The sequence below is a fragment of the Echinops telfairi genome, unplaced genomic scaffold (assembly GCF_000313985.2).
Source record: "Echinops telfairi isolate 266 unplaced genomic scaffold, ASM31398v2 ScPeMD7_31;HRSCAF=116, whole genome shotgun sequence".
Classification (NCBI taxonomy): Eukaryota; Metazoa; Chordata; class Mammalia; order Afrosoricida; family Tenrecidae; genus Echinops; species Echinops telfairi.
The window spans coordinates 16,019,492-16,036,547 of record NW_022103928.1 but is presented as its reverse complement, the minus strand read 5'-3'; the positions used below and the strand labels follow the sequence as shown (position 1 = coordinate 16,036,547).

The following is a 17,056-nucleotide window of genomic DNA, read 5'->3' as shown; positions in this document are numbered from 1 at the left end:
TTCCCTGCTTCAGCTGGCAAGGCTCACTTCCTGCAAGACATCCCCAAGAAGAAGCTGCATGGACCTACCCCAATGCAGCCCTGGGTGCTGGAGCACCTATGTGGAGACCCCTGCCAGCACTGAGATGCTTACACGTTGACTAACTCCTCCTGCAGTCGGCATCATAGCGTGTGTTTTGTGAGGTGGAGGAGGACTTTGAGGCTTGGTGTCAGACAAATTGGTTAATGTTGGATTTGTGGGCTTGGGCAGCACTGGGTTGGGATATTTTCTTGATGTGCACTTACCTTTTATATAAAACTCTCTTTCATACATATGAGTTTCTGTAAATTTGTTTCTCTAACGTACCTAGACTAACACAAGCTTATAAACAAAGGAGACTGATAATACCATCAAAATCTTGCACATTTTTGCACACTTTGGGGTGAGGCACGGCGGGGTGCGGCGTTACTTGCCTTTCCAGGTTCACATTCGGTCCCATCAGCCCAGGGCAGGTGCTGAGTCTGGCAGCTTTTTTGCGCCCCATCCACGTAATTGCACCAGAGCCGCTTACATTGCTTCTGCTTAAGTCAGTGGAACGACAAGGAAGCCACAGTGAGATTCAGAACATATTAAACAAGGCAAGGCTTGCTTTTCATCGGTGATCTGCCAATGATACACTACTGGCTGGAAGGGAAATTTTTCTTCTTTCCTTTTTTGGGTACAATTGATTAAATATTCCAAGGAACAGAGAGTAATCTATAAGATACATCTCTATGCCTGGAAGAAATTCCTTCCTCAGCAACCACTCCCCATATTTCAGATGAGAAAATGGGGGCTGGAGAGCATGAAGGAGCATGCTCAATTACCACTCATGGAGGCTCATCTGCGTTCAAGCCCGACTGGACCCTCAGACTAGTATTTGTTTTTCCAACTGCAAATGAAAATGAAGCCTGTGGGTTTCAAGTGGATTCCCCCTCACAGCAATCCTCCAGGACAGAGCAGAACTGCCCACAGGGCTTCCGAGGCTGCAATCCTGGGCACCGCAGAGTGTCCTCTCGTTCTCCCTCAGAGTGGCTGGTGGGTTTGAACTGATGACCTTTTGGTTAGCAGCCAAGTGTTTAACCACGGAACCACCAGGGCTCCTGTTTTTCCTAATTAAGCCACATAAGATCATATTATAGTCCTATTTTCACTTCAAAGCTTTGCAGGACCCTTTGTTTGGGTATCAATCTTGAACTTCACCACTTCCCTTGGTTTTTGTTTGCATGTTTGGTTCCTCCCAGAGATGACCACTGTTTGAACGGTATCCATCCTTTCAGCATCCTCACTGCCTTTGCTGCAAGGTATTTCAATCTACACACAGCATTGTGTAGCCTGCACTTCGAATCAGCTCAGAGAGTATCATATAGATGTGTCTTCTGCAACTTGTGTTTTTTTCTCTCTCAACACGATATTTTTAAGATTTACATAACTTGATAAACTTCATCTCTATTTTAAATTATCATTTTGAAAGATTTTTTTTTAGATTCTGTTAAAAGTAGCTATGCCCATTATAGAAAATTCAGAAGGTTCAAAAATTTCATTTTTTTTAAAAAAGGGAAAAAGTGTGAGTCAGAAAGCACTTACTCTTTTCTCGAGTCTTTTCCCTGCTTTTAAGCAAGAATCTACTTTCCAAAACAATTTTTTATCCTCATATTTGGACTTAAAACTTTCTCAGAAGCATTTCCATGTGTGTATATTTTAAATTAACATTACACAAAATGAATATAAAATTTGCTTAATTATTTCTTTGTGAAACGTTTGGAGGGCTGGCTTCTAATTTTTGCTATCATCACTAACACTGTAATACATATCATTATGATAGCATTTTTACATTTTTCCATGGCATCATTGAACTTTCCAGTTCTCCCTGCTGTATCCAAAGTCTGAGCCAGTACCCCAACCAGCTGAACATGCAAACAAACACCCAAGGGATGAAATGGGACAACTAGAAAGGCAGGGTTCTGCTCACAGGCAGCCAGTTATCCAGGGCTTATGTCCCTGGTCTAAACACCTAAGACATGGACATGAAATCTCATGTGTCCACTTCCCATGGGGCTACCACCGGAAATGATTTTCTCAGATGGGTCAGAGGACATTCTCTTGACAACTTAAAAGAGAGAGAGGGGCTTGTTTCATGAATTATTTTACGAGGGTCCCTTTAAGAGAGGTAACCAGGACAAATCAAAGGGGATGAAATAAGACAAGGCGAGAAGACTGTGCTCTGCCATTATCAGCTTTACCACTGTCCTCTCTGAGACCCACTTACAAAATGACAGCAGTGATGACCTCTCCCTTTGGGGCTGTCACGAGAGTAGAATGAGAAAGTGCAGGCGATGGACCATTTGACGTGGAGCAGAGACCGTTCACCATCGACAACGGTACTGGCATCAGCACTATCATGCTAACAACAGCCTAGTGTTGATTTCTCTTTGGGTAGTTTATAGTACATCAAGACTCCAAGGGGGACTTAATACATTAAAACAAAACAAAGCCCCAGACACTTACCATAAACGGGCATACTTGATGACCTGGTCCGAAGGCCAATTCACATTGTTTATTCACGTTGTAAAGAAGGCCTGGCAGTTGGGGAGGCAGAGGGTAGGGTCTGGATTCTGGTTCATTGAGCAAACAGTCGCCACGCCCAGAGCTGCAGAAAAAGGTTAAGTTAGTAGTCTAAGGTTAAGGTCAAGTTAAAAAAAAGAAAAGGAAGGTAAGATGTTGATGTGTACTTGTTTGAAGAACCACATACAGTATGCATAGTCAGTAGTATATACATGTAATATATGCTAAAGTAGTTACCACATGTGCATGTTATATATCTATTACATTTGTTATATGTATGCATATACATCATATATAATATATATTATATGTAACACTAGAACATATATTATACACCTGTATTGTATGTTATATACTGAAGTATAAGCTGAGTTTTTTCAGCGCATTTTTTATACTGAAAAAGCCCCCAGGTTTTTGTGGTAAAACTAGGTGCTCGGCTTATACTGGAGTATATACAGTATGTTATCTATAATCTGTTATACCATATATAACATAACATATAACAATGCTCTATATAACATGTATGTGTAATGTGTATAATTTTTATGCACACATATATATCTGCTGTGTTTATGTTATATATCTATTGTATTTATCACATGTATATCTATTATGTATCTGTTACAGAATTTATCACACATGTTTATTTTTTACTCTCTTTCCATTCTGAATGTAAACTTCTTAGGGGCAAAGCAGCTTTTCCTCCAAGGATGGAGCCTTGTCCTTAGCTACAGGTGTTTGGAAATGTTTGTTGAATAGATGGGTGAGTGAGCGAATCAATGATGCGGAGAAAGAAAACACCTTGCACCATCTGATTCAGAAGAACAGCAGCAGCAGCAGCATCTAGTTCTTTCCCTTTCCTGCAATCACCTCACAGAGAGAGCCACACCTGGTGAGTCCAATTCATCAAACCCCTTCTTCCCCGTGGGTGCAAAAACAGACACCGAGGGACCATGGGAAAATCACTTAACCTTTGATTCCTCTGGGAGAGGAAGGCAATAAATCTGTGACACAGGGACACTGTCTAATGTAATCGGATCTTTAAGCAGCCTCGCAGGAAGTTTGAAAAAATAAGAAAAGGCAAGAAAGAAAAAGAGGAGAGAGAGAACAAGGTGGGAGGGAGAGGTGGTGGAGGAGAGAGACACAGGGCGGGCGGGGGGAGACTATAGCCCCAATTCAATGACAGCTTGGGGTTCTGCTGCAATTCTTATCTTCCCGTATAACCTTCCTTGGGATCATCTCACTCCACTGCTCCTTTCCCGGCCAGAAGTTCTAAGCTAGAATCACATAAATGTCTGTAGTCAGCCTTATGGGTCATATTCATGTTCTCTCCCCCAAGACATGAACATATTTGAAAGCTTTCCCCCAAGATGCAGCAAAATGTGCATGTTCTCTTTAAAACCCCACGCCTTTCTTGAGCTTAGTTATCTTCTAAAACTCTGGCCAGGATATAAACAGCAGAGATGCCAGAAAGTTTTTTCCCCATTCCCCTCCACTAAGGAATGTCAACAAAAATAACAACTCGAAAGGCCTGCTTGACTCCCACCATCAGCTCACTACATGGAGGGCAGAGTAGAAACCTGTGCCAAAAGAAAGTTCAAGTCTTACTCTAAGAACTCCGTGATATATTTCCGACTACATTTTGACCATATCCAGGGGTTGGTATAGAAGTTCAATGTTGAAGCCATGACATACTGAGGACTCTTAACACCTTCTTCTTTGCATTTTTTGTTGTCATCGTGAGGCATGTTCAGCCTACAGCCAATGAGACAATGATGAGAATGTCAATGAACATCAAGGAACCATGCTGCTACAACTGTCTTGAGAATGCATTTCTCTAAGAGGAAATATAATAATAACTAGCTACTGCAGTTTGGAGAAAACCCCAAAATTTACTGCATAAAGACGGGGGCAGAGAATAAAACAGAATGATCACCCAGTTTGATGCATTGTATCTTTTTAAAACATGAGGCATGGGTTGGACCATTATTTGGGTCAAAGGTACTTTTTGGAATTTCATGGGCTCTGAACGTGTTGTTGTTCATGTTAGAATACAGTACTTGAAATTCCTAATAAGCTATTAAAAGCCAACTTACAGAGTAAAGAATTTGGCAGGTTATATGAAATCCAGGACAGGTAAATCTATAGAGAATGTAACTAGCTTAATAATTACCTTGGGGCATGACAGGAGGATGGGGGAAATGAGGAACTAACAGTCATGAGTGTGAGAAGGAAATTGTCTGAAGCTGTGGCGATGATGCACAACTCCTTAATATGATTGGATTATGATTAAATTGTATCATGTGTGAAATATACGCCAGTGTAACTATTTAAAAATAATAATTAAATAGCAGGGAAAGAAATACTTTCTCAGGTGATAGTAATGTGAATTAAAGGGGTCATTCAGGGGTCAAAAATGTGAAGCTCAAAGCTTTCTAATAAGAGACTCACTTTGGGTCTTGGCATTTGCTCCTTTTTGGGTCAGGATGACAAATGATAGACCCAGGTAGGTATATAATTAAAAAGCTATGCAAAGTTTGTGCACAATGAAACTTATTAAGAAAGCCACAGGCACAAACCAGGGGCATGTCAATTCAGTTGCTTAACTCAGCGATGGCAAATGGTTTCATGATTCATCCCAATGTCAATTAATGGTACCGGCTTCCTGAAAAGAATACCACAACAAGGATTCTTTAACTCAGGTCCCACCAGAGTGAAAGCTGTGATGTATTGCCAGTGTGCTCTTGGGGCTGGGAGGGAACAGCGGCAGCATTAACACATATTTGCCATTCTTGGCTTGGCCAGAGGAAGTGGAAAAAATAAATTATAGGAGGTGCTCCTCAAGCCAGAAACATCAATTCGATGACCCACGTGCTCAGCTCAGCTAATTATCCACTGGGTAGCCAGTTCAGAGGGAGCATCCTCTTTAGATAACTGTCTTCCATCACAAAATTGATCCTTGGGTTTAATTTATCATTTAGGGAGGAATTCCCCTGCACTAGTTCTGCTTGAAAAAAAAAAGCACTGGGGACATAGTGGTTAAAGCGTTCCACTGCGCAAATTGATAGGTCGCGGGTTCAAAGCTACCAGTCCCTTTGTAGGATAAAGAGGAGGCCATCTATATTTCCATAAAAACTTCAATCTCAGAGATCCTACGGGGCAGTTCTACTCTGTCCTATAGGGCTGCTGTGAGTTAGAATTGATTCTATGATGGCCGTGCGTATGTTTACCTCAACTACCGAAATGAGTGAGCCAGGCAGAAAAGTGCAGATTAGTTTCAAAAACAAAATGAATTGGGTGAAAAATCCATAAAGTCTATTCCGCTAACTTCTCCTGTGTTTTGTTTTCTTATTCTTCAACAAATGCAGGCCCATCAATTACTACCACTAGAGATAAAAAACAAATATACAACAAAGCAAAAACCTCTACACTGAATACTAATTGTCTTGATGTCTGAAAGTCCGTTTTCTTAAAAGAAAGCCCAAGGTTCTAGTTCCTGGCAGCAAAGCCTAAGTAGTACCTACACCAACAGTCTCAACTCAAGCAAAACATTTACATCTTCGTTTCCCCGTGGCCTAACTCCCCACCACCCCATAAGCAACAAATATACAACCCCAAATTCAGTGCAATTGAGCCAATTCCAACTCATCGTGACCCAGAAGAACATAGTAATTTTGCTCTTGTGGGTTTCCGACTATGCATCATTACAGGAGTAGAAAGCCTCATCTTATCCCCAGGGGTGTTTCTGAACCGCTGACATTCTGATTAGCAGCCCAATGTGGAACCCACTATACCACCAAGGTTCCCTCCATGGCTTGATAAATCCAGTCAACTGCACCATGTAAACAGTATTTTCATTCAAATGCAGGTCTGTTTGCTCTACAGAGGGCACAGTTAATAAGCATCCTCTAAGTACTTACTAACCAATAATGGTCAAGATTTTTTTTATACTCACAATGAGCCAGGAAGTGTACTCAATGTTTTAGATCCTTGACTTCACTTAATCACCTCCTGGACCCAATAAACAATGCTATTATTTCTCACTCCTAATTGAGCATTAAGTCGATTTCAATTCACTGGCAAGCCTACAGGACAGAGTGGAATTGCCCCTTTGGGTTTGCAAGGCTTTAAATCTTTACAGGAGTCGCGGGCCTCAACTCTTCCTGTGGAGCAGCTGGTGGGTTCAAACGGCTGACCTTGTGGTTAGCAGCTCAACGCACAGCCCACAACGCTACATGAGCATGAAAGGCTTAGTCACACAGTTACTTAGGTTGGAGGGAGTGAGGATTTGAATCTATGGTGATACCTCAGCTATTGAACTCAATTCATTCCAAATTCATGTTCAAACACCAAAACGTTCCAGAACTGACCATATTTTTCCCAAAAGAAATTGTGGAAAACCAAATAATTGTTTCTGAGGCCTAAAAATTATACTTACAAATCCATTTTTTGGGGGGTGGGGGGGGCTTGGAGTCTTTTAGCCTTCAACCATATCAGTGTCTCGGATACGAGTTACTTCTGATTTATAAAAATTCACAGTAACTTTTCGAGCTTTTTAATACGGCCTGTATTATTTCGTAGTTAACAATTTCACCTTTTGCTACATCAGCCACTGGAATCACATTTTTAAATGTTAATGAAGGTCGATTTGGTCATGTTGTCGGCCTCCCCATCAGACAAGAGGCAACTGATTCAAGTTTCTCAATGGTTTCTTTTTCTTTAACCCAATTGTGGTTCTTAGCAGTTTTCCTCTGCGCTTTACTGCCGGCATCATTAACTTTCTTTGGAACCATGGTTATGATAGTTCATGCAAATGAAGTGCAAAAAAACCACCAAAAAAACACAAGGACATGAGCACTGTATGTTGTCTGAGCGAGAGGGTCCCCTAGACTGAGGGGGCAACCTCTTTGAGTCCAGGTGACACGGGCCTTGTGACTCACTCTTAGCCCACACGTGTTTTTTCAAGTCAGATTTTCGGTTCAACTAGCAAGCAAAGTTATGAACGCCGAGCAAATTTTTTTCCCCGACCTGTGCTGTTCTAATAGTGGCAAATTCAAACGTAGAGCTGTTTAACAACTGAGGTATCACTGTCAATTTCTACATTCACGACACCGTGTGTTTCCCTTCTATCAGACAAGCTCTGGGGGGGTTGTCAGGAATACTGAGTAAAGGTTTCTATATGTTGTAGAGACTCAATTACCTCCCAGAGTCTTTCTAACTTTTAGATGTGTCTGTGAAGCTGGTCAAAAATGGTAGGAGCTGGTTTTGAAGCATCCAATTATGCACCATAAAGGCAAGAAAACCAATTGTTTTATTTCCCCCTCCAATAACTCTTGCATTTCACATTACCTTAAAGTCATGAATGTGTCAACTCCACGCCTCCTTTTCAAATTAATACATATTTTACTTTAATTTTTAAAGTGCACTAGAAAACCTACTATAAAGAACTGTAGCAAGCTAATACAGAATTTCACTTTCCTTAAAATGAGACAGTGCCCAAACAAAAAATGATTCATTAAAGGGTTAAAAAACAAACAAAGAAAAAAACCAAACTCACTGCCACCAAGTCAATGGGACTCATCATGCCTGCCTGTGGGTTTCCAAGACGGTAACTGGCTGAGGGAGTAGAAAGCCCAGTCTCTCTCTGGCAGAGATGCTGACTACGTAGATCACAGCCCGATGCATACGCACTACACCATCAGGGCTCCCATTACAGGATCAAGCATGTGATTTGTTTAACTTACCAACATATATCTTTTCTAATTTTTTTCATTTTTCCCTCTGGACACTTTGGAGATTAGGGGGTGGGAGTTGGGGTGGGGAGGTGCAGTGGGTAAGTATTCTTCTCATTCTACAGACAGGGAAGCAAAGCACATGATGATCTGCTCACATGAAGAGAATGTGGAAGAGTTCAGTCTAGACCCAGATATCTGCCTCCCAGGCCAATCTCTGTCTAGGGGCCTTTTGATAAGGTGATAAAGGATTAAATGCTACAAATCTTGGTGCTGATTGTTTAATACGTCTTAATCAAACACAGGGAACCAATACTATCTACCTTGAGGGATTCTTACAAAGATCAAAACGGATAATATAAGTAAAAGCTCCTAGGACAATATGGCTTTTTGTGTGTTTTTTGGAGAGGAGAGGGCATTGTTAACTACCCATTGATACTGCTGTATAGTTGAGTATGATTGGCCAAAGTTCTCACTTTGCTTAAAAACACCCACATATTAAAAATTGGCCGGATAGAAGTTTACATACACCTGTGGGAAAACCATGAATGGGAAACTATTTATATTTCTTGAAACAGTATTTTTTTCTTAGCCACATATTGGTGGACATGTCAATCTGGCAAGCAAATAAACTCTGCTCTTTGAATCTATTCCTGTCTCTGTCAGTTTTTTTCACCCTGTTCCCCATGACATACAAAGTTCCCCTGTTGAAATCCCCTTCTCTTCATGGCCAAATCTCATCCCCTATTTAAAATTCTAAAGGAAGCAACTAGATTTTATACAGGACAAGCATACAGAAAATTCCCTATAGATTCTCTTAAAATAAGTTTGGAAACGTTGTGCTGAACACAAATCAATTCATTTGCCTAATGCAGGACTTATCAGAGCCTGTCTCTCATTGAGGGGGCCTGGTGGGGTCGTCGTTACACATGGAGCTGCATAGCTAGCAGTTGGAAAACACAGTCGCTCCAAGGTTGAAAAATGAGTCTTTCTGCTCCTATAAAGAGCTACTGTCTCCAAAACCCAGAGGGGAAGTTCCACGCTGTCCTATAGGGTCGCTGTGAGTCACCATAGACTTGATGGCAGTGAATTTGGTTTGGTTTGAGTTTTATATGCCTGAGTCTTTTGCCTCTAAGTAGGTCAAGACTATGAAGTACATTTTGAAATTATTTGATTATAAAATTATTTTGCACAGATTATGTTCACGGAAGAAGACCTGGTGGCCCAACAATTAAGTGCCTACCTGTTAACTTAGAGGTTGGCAGTAAAAACCACCCAGGAGAACTCCTTGAAAGAAAGACCTTGAGATCTGCACTTCTAAAGCTGCTGTTCTATGCCATCAGTCACCTCAGGGTCCCAGAGACCAGACAGGGCAGACGGGCGCTGTCCTACAGGGCTTCTTGGGCTACAATCTCTTCAGGAGCTGATAGCTAGAGCTGTTCTTCCATGGAAGGGCTGACAGGTTTGGACCACGAGCCTTTTGTTAGCAGCCAAATACCTAACTACTGCACCACCAGGTCTTTTCTGTAAAGATTACAACCTAAAACACGCCATGGTGCAATTCTACTCTGTCACATGGGGTTGCTATGAGCCAAAATAGAGTAGAAGGCTCCTGATGAAGACAACAATTTCATGGAATTTGTGTCAGACTCCTTATACTTCATAAAATGTTATTTAGACCACTGCTTTTCAAATTGAGCTCTTATTTCTACCATGTACCCTTGTAAACCAAAAAGTCAGAAAAGACGCTGATTAAGAAAGTTGGTGTGACCTAAGGAGCCCTGGTGGCACAGTGGGCTACTGAGCAAAGGGCAGCAGCTTGAAAGCTTGCCAGGAGGAAGATGAGGCTTACTAAAACTCTAAAGGTGTACAGTCTTGGAAACCTACGGGGGCAATTCTGCCCTGTCCTATAGAGTTGCTATGAGTCGGAATCAACTCGATGCCAGTGAGTGTGGTTTTTGAGATACCAGCTTAACTGAAAACCATGCCTCTTTTATGTTTTAACTATTAGACATCTGCACAATGTTTCCATAGGGGAAAAGAATCATGCTCTTAGAACATGTCTTGAAATATACCTCTAATAGGTATGCTGTACTGAGTTAGAGTTATCTGTTTGTAAATATTTCACTTTACATGCCAAGCACAACACACAGCGCATAAGGTGCCTTCAAAGACTACTTGCTGAATGGACAAGTTTGCTTATTAGCTGATGTCAGTTTTAAATAGTTATCATGAGATATACAAACTGATACACACGTGTATTCAATTAAAGGCATCTTTGAAGTAAATTATTTCAAAAGGGGACAGTAAATGCATTTTACTCATTCTAAAAAGAAAGCCATACAGTTCACAAATCAGCATAATTTCTAGCAAATGCACACCATTCAGAAGAACAAAATGGAAAATTCAACTTTATGAGGACCAGCCACTTGTTGCCCACAGTTAGGAAATGATACCGTTACTCTATGAATCACTCAGAGTGGCTCCCTAAGATGCACCTCTCCATAGCTCTGTCCATGCTGGTGCCTGAAAGAGGGATATTAGGGGTCCCAGATTCTAAATGCGTGAACTATAGCCCTGCAGAACTGGGATCAGGAATAATCTGGAGTAATGAAAGTCTCAAGGACTGGACGATGTTGGAGGGCACTCTTCACGAGAAAGGATGCTCCATCCAGGAAGAGGTCCAGACTGACACAAGCTCTAGGGATGCCCCAGTCCTCCCGTTTGCAGCCGAAGAGGAGAACATGACACCTTGCATAGAAAATCTGGGCTGTTAGACCAAAACAGCCATGGATGAGCTACGGCTGAAGAATGTTGCTCTGCAATGATTCAATTTTCTCAAGTCAAAGTAATGCTTCTTGATTAGGTTCAAAGCTCTACAACCCTGTAAACCTGACTGTGATGCAGGAAGGGCTGTTTACTCTTTCAGTTCAAGGAGGTGCTCACTAATGCAAAGAATCTAGTTTGGGTCAACCTGAATGAAGTAAAGCTATTCAAAGGAAACGTACACATGGCCCAGCTCGTGGGCTAATGTAAAAGCGGTGCTCAATCCATTGTCTTCACAAATGGAACAGCTTCTCTGGGGATCACAAACGGTGCCCAGTTCAGCAAGACCTGGTAGAAGGAAAACAAATGTAGAAACAGACAAAGGTTTACTTTAAACAGCAATTGTGGTTTGGAATAAGAACATGCAGCAAATTGTGCCAGTCACAGCAGATGCGCACAGCAGACTCACCTAAGGTATCACATTTGTCCTGTGTTCTGCAGATATCCTGTCTGAAAGCAAAACAGACTTAGAGCCTTGGGGACACCAAAGAGAAATGTCAACACCAACAAACAATGTCTTCCAGGCATTCACAACAGCACATACAAAGAGTAAACTAACAAGGCCAGGGGTTCTCAACTAAAAAAAAAAAAAAGTTGGAGAATTGCAAGCTAGATTAAGAGACAGCTGCAGGGTAGGCGCAGGGCATCGGGTGGAGGGATCCTTACTCAGAAATCTTTCCAACCAGGACTTTTCCAAAGGCCTTGGATGAGTGCATCTAGTTTTTTTAAGAATCTTTGAGAACACTCCCGGGAAGGCTCTCTTTCACAGGAGCTTCATATGAGAGTATTGGTTTGTGACAAGATTAGACTTGGTCAACTGGAGATACAAGGGACTTCAAAAAGGTCATGGAAAAATGCCATGATCTTTTCATTCCATTTCCTCATGAATTTTTTGAAGCTTCCTCATGCAATGAGGCCCGAACACCCTTTGATATATGGTATTATGTTTTAAGTCTTTGTTAGCTCAGTTGCAGCTATATCACAATAAGGAGAGCTCACATTTTCAGAAGTATTCTTATCTATAGCTTCTTGGAAAATCTCAACAGGGGAAAATGCTGAACTCACATCCTGCATGGCACCAATCAATAAACCTGAACAGAAGCTGCACCTTTTAGAAGGAGCATGGATCTTCAGACCTGCATAACACAGCAATGGCCTCCCTGGTACCCATGAGCTAGTGGATCTCAATCAGAGGTGACTCTGCACAAACCCCTACTCTCAGGGACATTTTAAAACATGGTTGGTTGTCACAGTTGACAGTTTGGGGTGCTGTCAAATAGTGGGTAAGGCCAGGCACACAGGTAGACCCCTCACCCCAAAGAATTGTCTGGCCCAACCTCACCATAAAGAATCATCTGGCCCAAAATGACAATAGTGTCTAGGTTAAGAAACTCTACTCTAAGGGCTGGACCTTGACCAGAAACCAAATTATTTGAGTAATAAGAACTCCACATACCTTGTTACAAGAACAGCTGTATCATGCTGGATTCCACCAGGATAGATCTTGGAATGTTGCCACTGGCAAAATTTTTTTAGTATAGTGTGGGCATTAAAAGCCATAGGAGGTCCTTCCTAAATCCAAAAAGAATTTGGTAGTCGGTTATACCAACACTGATAAGACATGCATGCCATTTTGGATACAGTTAGAAGAAGAAGAAGAAACTTTATTACCTGTTCATTATGAATGAAAACTAAGTTCACAATAACAATATTAATTAAATTTCCAATACTTGGGTCTTTATAGATAGAGGCTACCTGCAACCGAGATAAATTTGTCAAAGTTAATTGCGAACGCCGTGCAAGCAATAAGCAATTCACTCACTTCTTATGTTGACCTCTACTTCTTTCAACATTTTAGGAATATACACATTTTGTAGTTGTGAATTTTCACTCATTCAACCAACATTTACTTAAGGTCTCTTTGTAAAATTCACAGGTGGCGGATTTTAGAACAAAGTGGATTCTTTCAGACAGGCTTAAACTCCAAGGTGTTTTCCTCTGAAATTGCACTGTCACGCCTGCATCGGTTGAGATGCCAGCCCCGAGAGCTCCTGCACACTTAGAGACCTCAAATGTCCCCTTCTCTTGAATGTACTTACAATGGACATCAAAGTTAAAATATAGTGTTGAAGGCTTGCTCCGTGGTATGCCACCATCTTATTGTCTGCCACCACCATCACTTTGACAAACCGTGGATAGGACACAAAACGCTTGGCTCTCCTGTGGGTCTTCTTTTCCCTCGCATCCTCGGTCTGGTTCCCATAGGTAGAGAAGGCCTTTGGTGCGAAGCTGCTTTCCCACACTGCCACGTCATCGACCAGGTGACTCCTTCCTCCGCCCCATTTTCCCATCCTGGGTTTCCTCGTGTCTTTACCGTGGTCGTCGTGCTCTGTGAAGAAACAACGGCACAGATGACATTCCAAGCCACGCCTACCCACGTGAAGAATCTAATTGGACACATCTTAAAAAGACGGCTTTGTAGTCAGATTGCGTACGAAACCAGTTCCTGCACCGGTGGATTCTACAAGTGAAACTCAATCTGCGCTCGCAGGACTAGATATTACCTTCCCTGAAAAGCTTCTAGAAATGCTCACTGAAAGTATTAAGAAATTAGGCCTAGTGGTGTGAGTGGCGAAAACAGGGAGGGTAGAGGGAGAGTGGGTTGGAAAGAAGGAACCGATTACAAGGAACTATATGTGACCTCCTCCCTGGGGGACGGACAACAGAAAAGTGGGTGAAGGGAGACGTCGGACAGGGCAAGATATGACAAAATACCAATTTATAAACTATCAAGGGCTCATGAGGGAGGGGGGAGCGGGGAGGGAGGGGAAAAATGAGGACCTAATGTCGGGGGTTTGAGTGGAGAGAAAATGTTTTTAGAATGATGTACAAATGCGCTTTACACAATTGATGTGTGTATGGATTGCGATAACAGTTGTATGAGCCCCTAATAAAATGTTTTTTTTAAAAAAAAGAGTTGTACGAGCCCCCAATAAAATGATTTTTAAAAGGAAAAAAAAAAGAAATTAGGCCTGAACTTAGAGAAACAATAATGTACGATCCTTCTCATTTGGTAACAAAAGCTTAGCTGTGAGCTAAGCAGCCTCCAGGCTGGCTGTCCGCCGTAGGCAAAGTTTGGGCCAATCCTGCAGCTGCGGTGCTCTACAGACTGGAAATGGAGATATTTCCTGTCCCCTACTTTTGATATTCGATGAGATAGGTGACAAGGAGTCTGAGAGGTGCGTACACTACCAGATGATACAAGGAACTATAGAAAATGCACGGCAGGGCATCCAATTCTATTATCCCATCGCTGGAATACTAGGAGTTATAAGGATAGGCTGCAAATCAATACCTTATATATTTCAGGTCCGGAGGAAGTGATTAAACTCCGCGAATCTGGCCAGCAGGGTCCAGGGTTTACAATGTCAGGTTAGCTCTGGGTATTTCAATCCCTACCTCATCTCTTGGTTCTACACCCTCTTGCTGCTCAGTGTGGTGCATCGCCTGGGAGCACAGGTGCCGACACCTGGAAGCAGGTGAGAAATGGCAGCTGGCAAGTCCACCTCAAACCTGATGAAACGGTAGGTTTGGCTTGTTGGTTTGGTGGCTCAAACGCTTATCTTTTTTTTTGTTGAGGTGGGTCCGTTGCTAACTGTGAGGTGGGCTGTTTGAAGCTACCCACAAGCTCCACAGGTTTAAGACTTGGTACTGTCCCTCCATAAAGATTAAAAATATAAACATATTCCTTTCAGACCAAGAAAATTACCTTCATTTTACAGCTGAGAAAAGGAGTCTCAAAGAGGTTGAGTGATTTGTCTAAAACCACATAGAGGCAAGCACAAAGGATCGCCACTGATCAAGCAGTTTGAACAGCCCTCCCTCAATGGTGCTCTTTCTACTAAGCAAGATATTTCAAGAGCTGGCAACTGAAGTGGGCTTATTGTCTGGCTTACCATTTTAAACTTGAATCTGAATCGGGGAGAAGATAGCACTTTGATGTGTTTTTTCAAGAAGACATTGATGTGTTTTTCACAACAGGTGTATGTAAGGAAGCCAAATTGTTGAAATGTGAATCTTTTTTTAATGCATTAAGAAAACATGGCACTTACTTTGTGAAGAGTAAACAATCTCAGAAGTCTTCTGTAAATATTTTTATTTAATTGATTGAGTTTACTGAGAGGAAAATATGTATGCAGTAAAATAAATAAATAAACATAAACCCACTCCAGAAATGCTGTACAGAATGAATTCTTTGGATGAATTGAAAGGGAGAAACTATCATCAGAATCATTGAGAGGACTGCCTTAGCCCAGAGGGAATCAAGGCATTGAAATGGAAGTAAGGTGCACTTATTTAAATTACAAAGTTGAAGAAAATAAAGCATTAATCTCCACCCCACCCCCTACAGTCAATTTCTTACAGACAACAACCCATGCAAAACCTGACATACTGGAAGCTATTTCATTCACCAGCAATCTGTGTAACAAAATGCAATGCAGTGTGCTTTATTGGTTGGCATGAAAACCATTGGCAGGAACCAAATGACTTCTTTGGAACAGAAAGAACTCTCCTGGTGTGTCACACTTCCTAGACTCTTAAGCACCTGACCTCTGCTCCTAATGGGCTAGCATCATGCTTACTGACCTAACTCGGCCAACGAATTTCTAGTGTACTAACCATTTTAGCAAGCAAATTGTAATTGAACTTTTAAAAAAAGGGTCAGATTTATAGATGCAAATAGTCATAAGAACAACAGATGCATGAGCATTTTTACTGGGAATCAGGGGAAAAAATGGACATTCTAGCTTATCCATCTATTCAACTTGCTTGCCTCTGAGTAGTTGTTGTATGAACAGGGGGTGTTTCTGTCGCAGGAACACACACTAGTAAAATGCGAAGAAAGTCTTCCACGGTTCTCTGTGGTTATCTTTTAGCACATAGATTCAAGGCGAGTGTCACTCATACAAAAAGCAGAATATACAACTAAACTGGTCTGTACATCCTTGCTCCCCCACCAACACAGGTCTATATTTCTTTTTTAAATAACATTTCATGAAGAAATAATTTGTATACCATAAAATTCACCCTTTGAAAATGTACAATTCAGTGGTTTTTCATATACTTATTGAATTATGTAGTCACTGCCATTGGCCTAACCTTTAAAATATTTCGTCACCCAGAAAGAAACTTCTTATGCATTAGCATTTGGTTCTTATTTACCTTCCTTCCAGACCCTGGAAACCATTAAATTATTTTCTGTCTGTTTGGATTTGCCTACTCTGGCTTTTATATAAATGGAATTATAATAAAATATATTGCCTTTTTCTGATGTCTTTCACTAAATTCAATGTTTAAAAGGTACATCAAGTTTGCAGTACGTATATATCATCTTTCATTCTTGTTTATTGCTAAGTAATATTCTACTGTATGGGTAATGCTACATTTTGTATATCTATTCAATTGATGGAGATTTGGGTTGCTTCAGCTTTTTAGCAACTATAATATGCTACTATAAATATTCATATAGGACAGGGGTGCAGGACACCCAGCTGTAAGCTGTATAAGGTCCCCCAAATCATCAATATCAGGTAATATCACACAACACATAAAGAGAATTGGTTCCAGTCATCACCTTCCAAAAACAAATTCACTGCTACCCAGTTGATTCCAACTCATAGTGACTCTATAGGACAGGGTAGAACTGCCCCTATGGGTTTCCAAGACTATAACTCTTCTCTTTCTCTTGTGGAGCAGTTGGTGGTTTTGAACTGTTGACCTGGCAGTTATCAGCCATCACATTAGAGGTGAGTTAATTAAATGTTTGAACAGTGTGGCCTGAGAATGATGTTATAAATATCCAAAGAGCCCTTGGCAGAAAAAGGGTTCTCCACTTCTGGTGTACAAGTTCCAGT

The 17,056-nt window shown here is 41.3% G+C and overlaps 1 protein-coding gene across 6 annotated transcripts in view; it reads right to left on the bottom strand.

The window, feature by feature from the left end:
* The window catches only part of ADAMTS9 (ADAM metallopeptidase with thrombospondin type 1 motif 9), a 177,734-nt gene that overhangs the window by 129,176 nt on the left and 31,502 nt on the right, over positions 1-17,056 (bottom strand). For 3 of the 6 annotated variants that reach the window (XM_045289812.1, XM_045289814.1, XM_045289816.1), the window contains 8 exons: positions 13,241-13,530; positions 12,813-12,896; positions 12,598-12,713; positions 11,551-11,591; positions 11,324-11,429; positions 4,192-4,338; positions 2,527-2,668; positions 453-560 (listed from right to left, as the gene is read on the bottom strand). In XM_045289812.1, coding sequence (XP_045145747.1) covers positions 453-560; positions 2,527-2,668; positions 4,192-4,338; positions 11,324-11,429; positions 11,551-11,591; positions 12,598-12,713; positions 12,813-12,896; positions 13,241-13,530 — 1,034 coding nt within the window. Of the gene's footprint in view, positions 1-452; positions 561-2,526; positions 2,669-4,191; positions 4,339-11,323; positions 11,430-11,550; positions 11,592-12,597; positions 12,714-12,812; positions 12,897-13,240; positions 13,531-14,496; positions 14,570-15,097; positions 15,161-17,056 lie in introns of those variants that run through there. The other 3 variants (XM_045289817.1, XM_045289815.1, XM_045289813.1) reach the window with 3 other exon arrangements.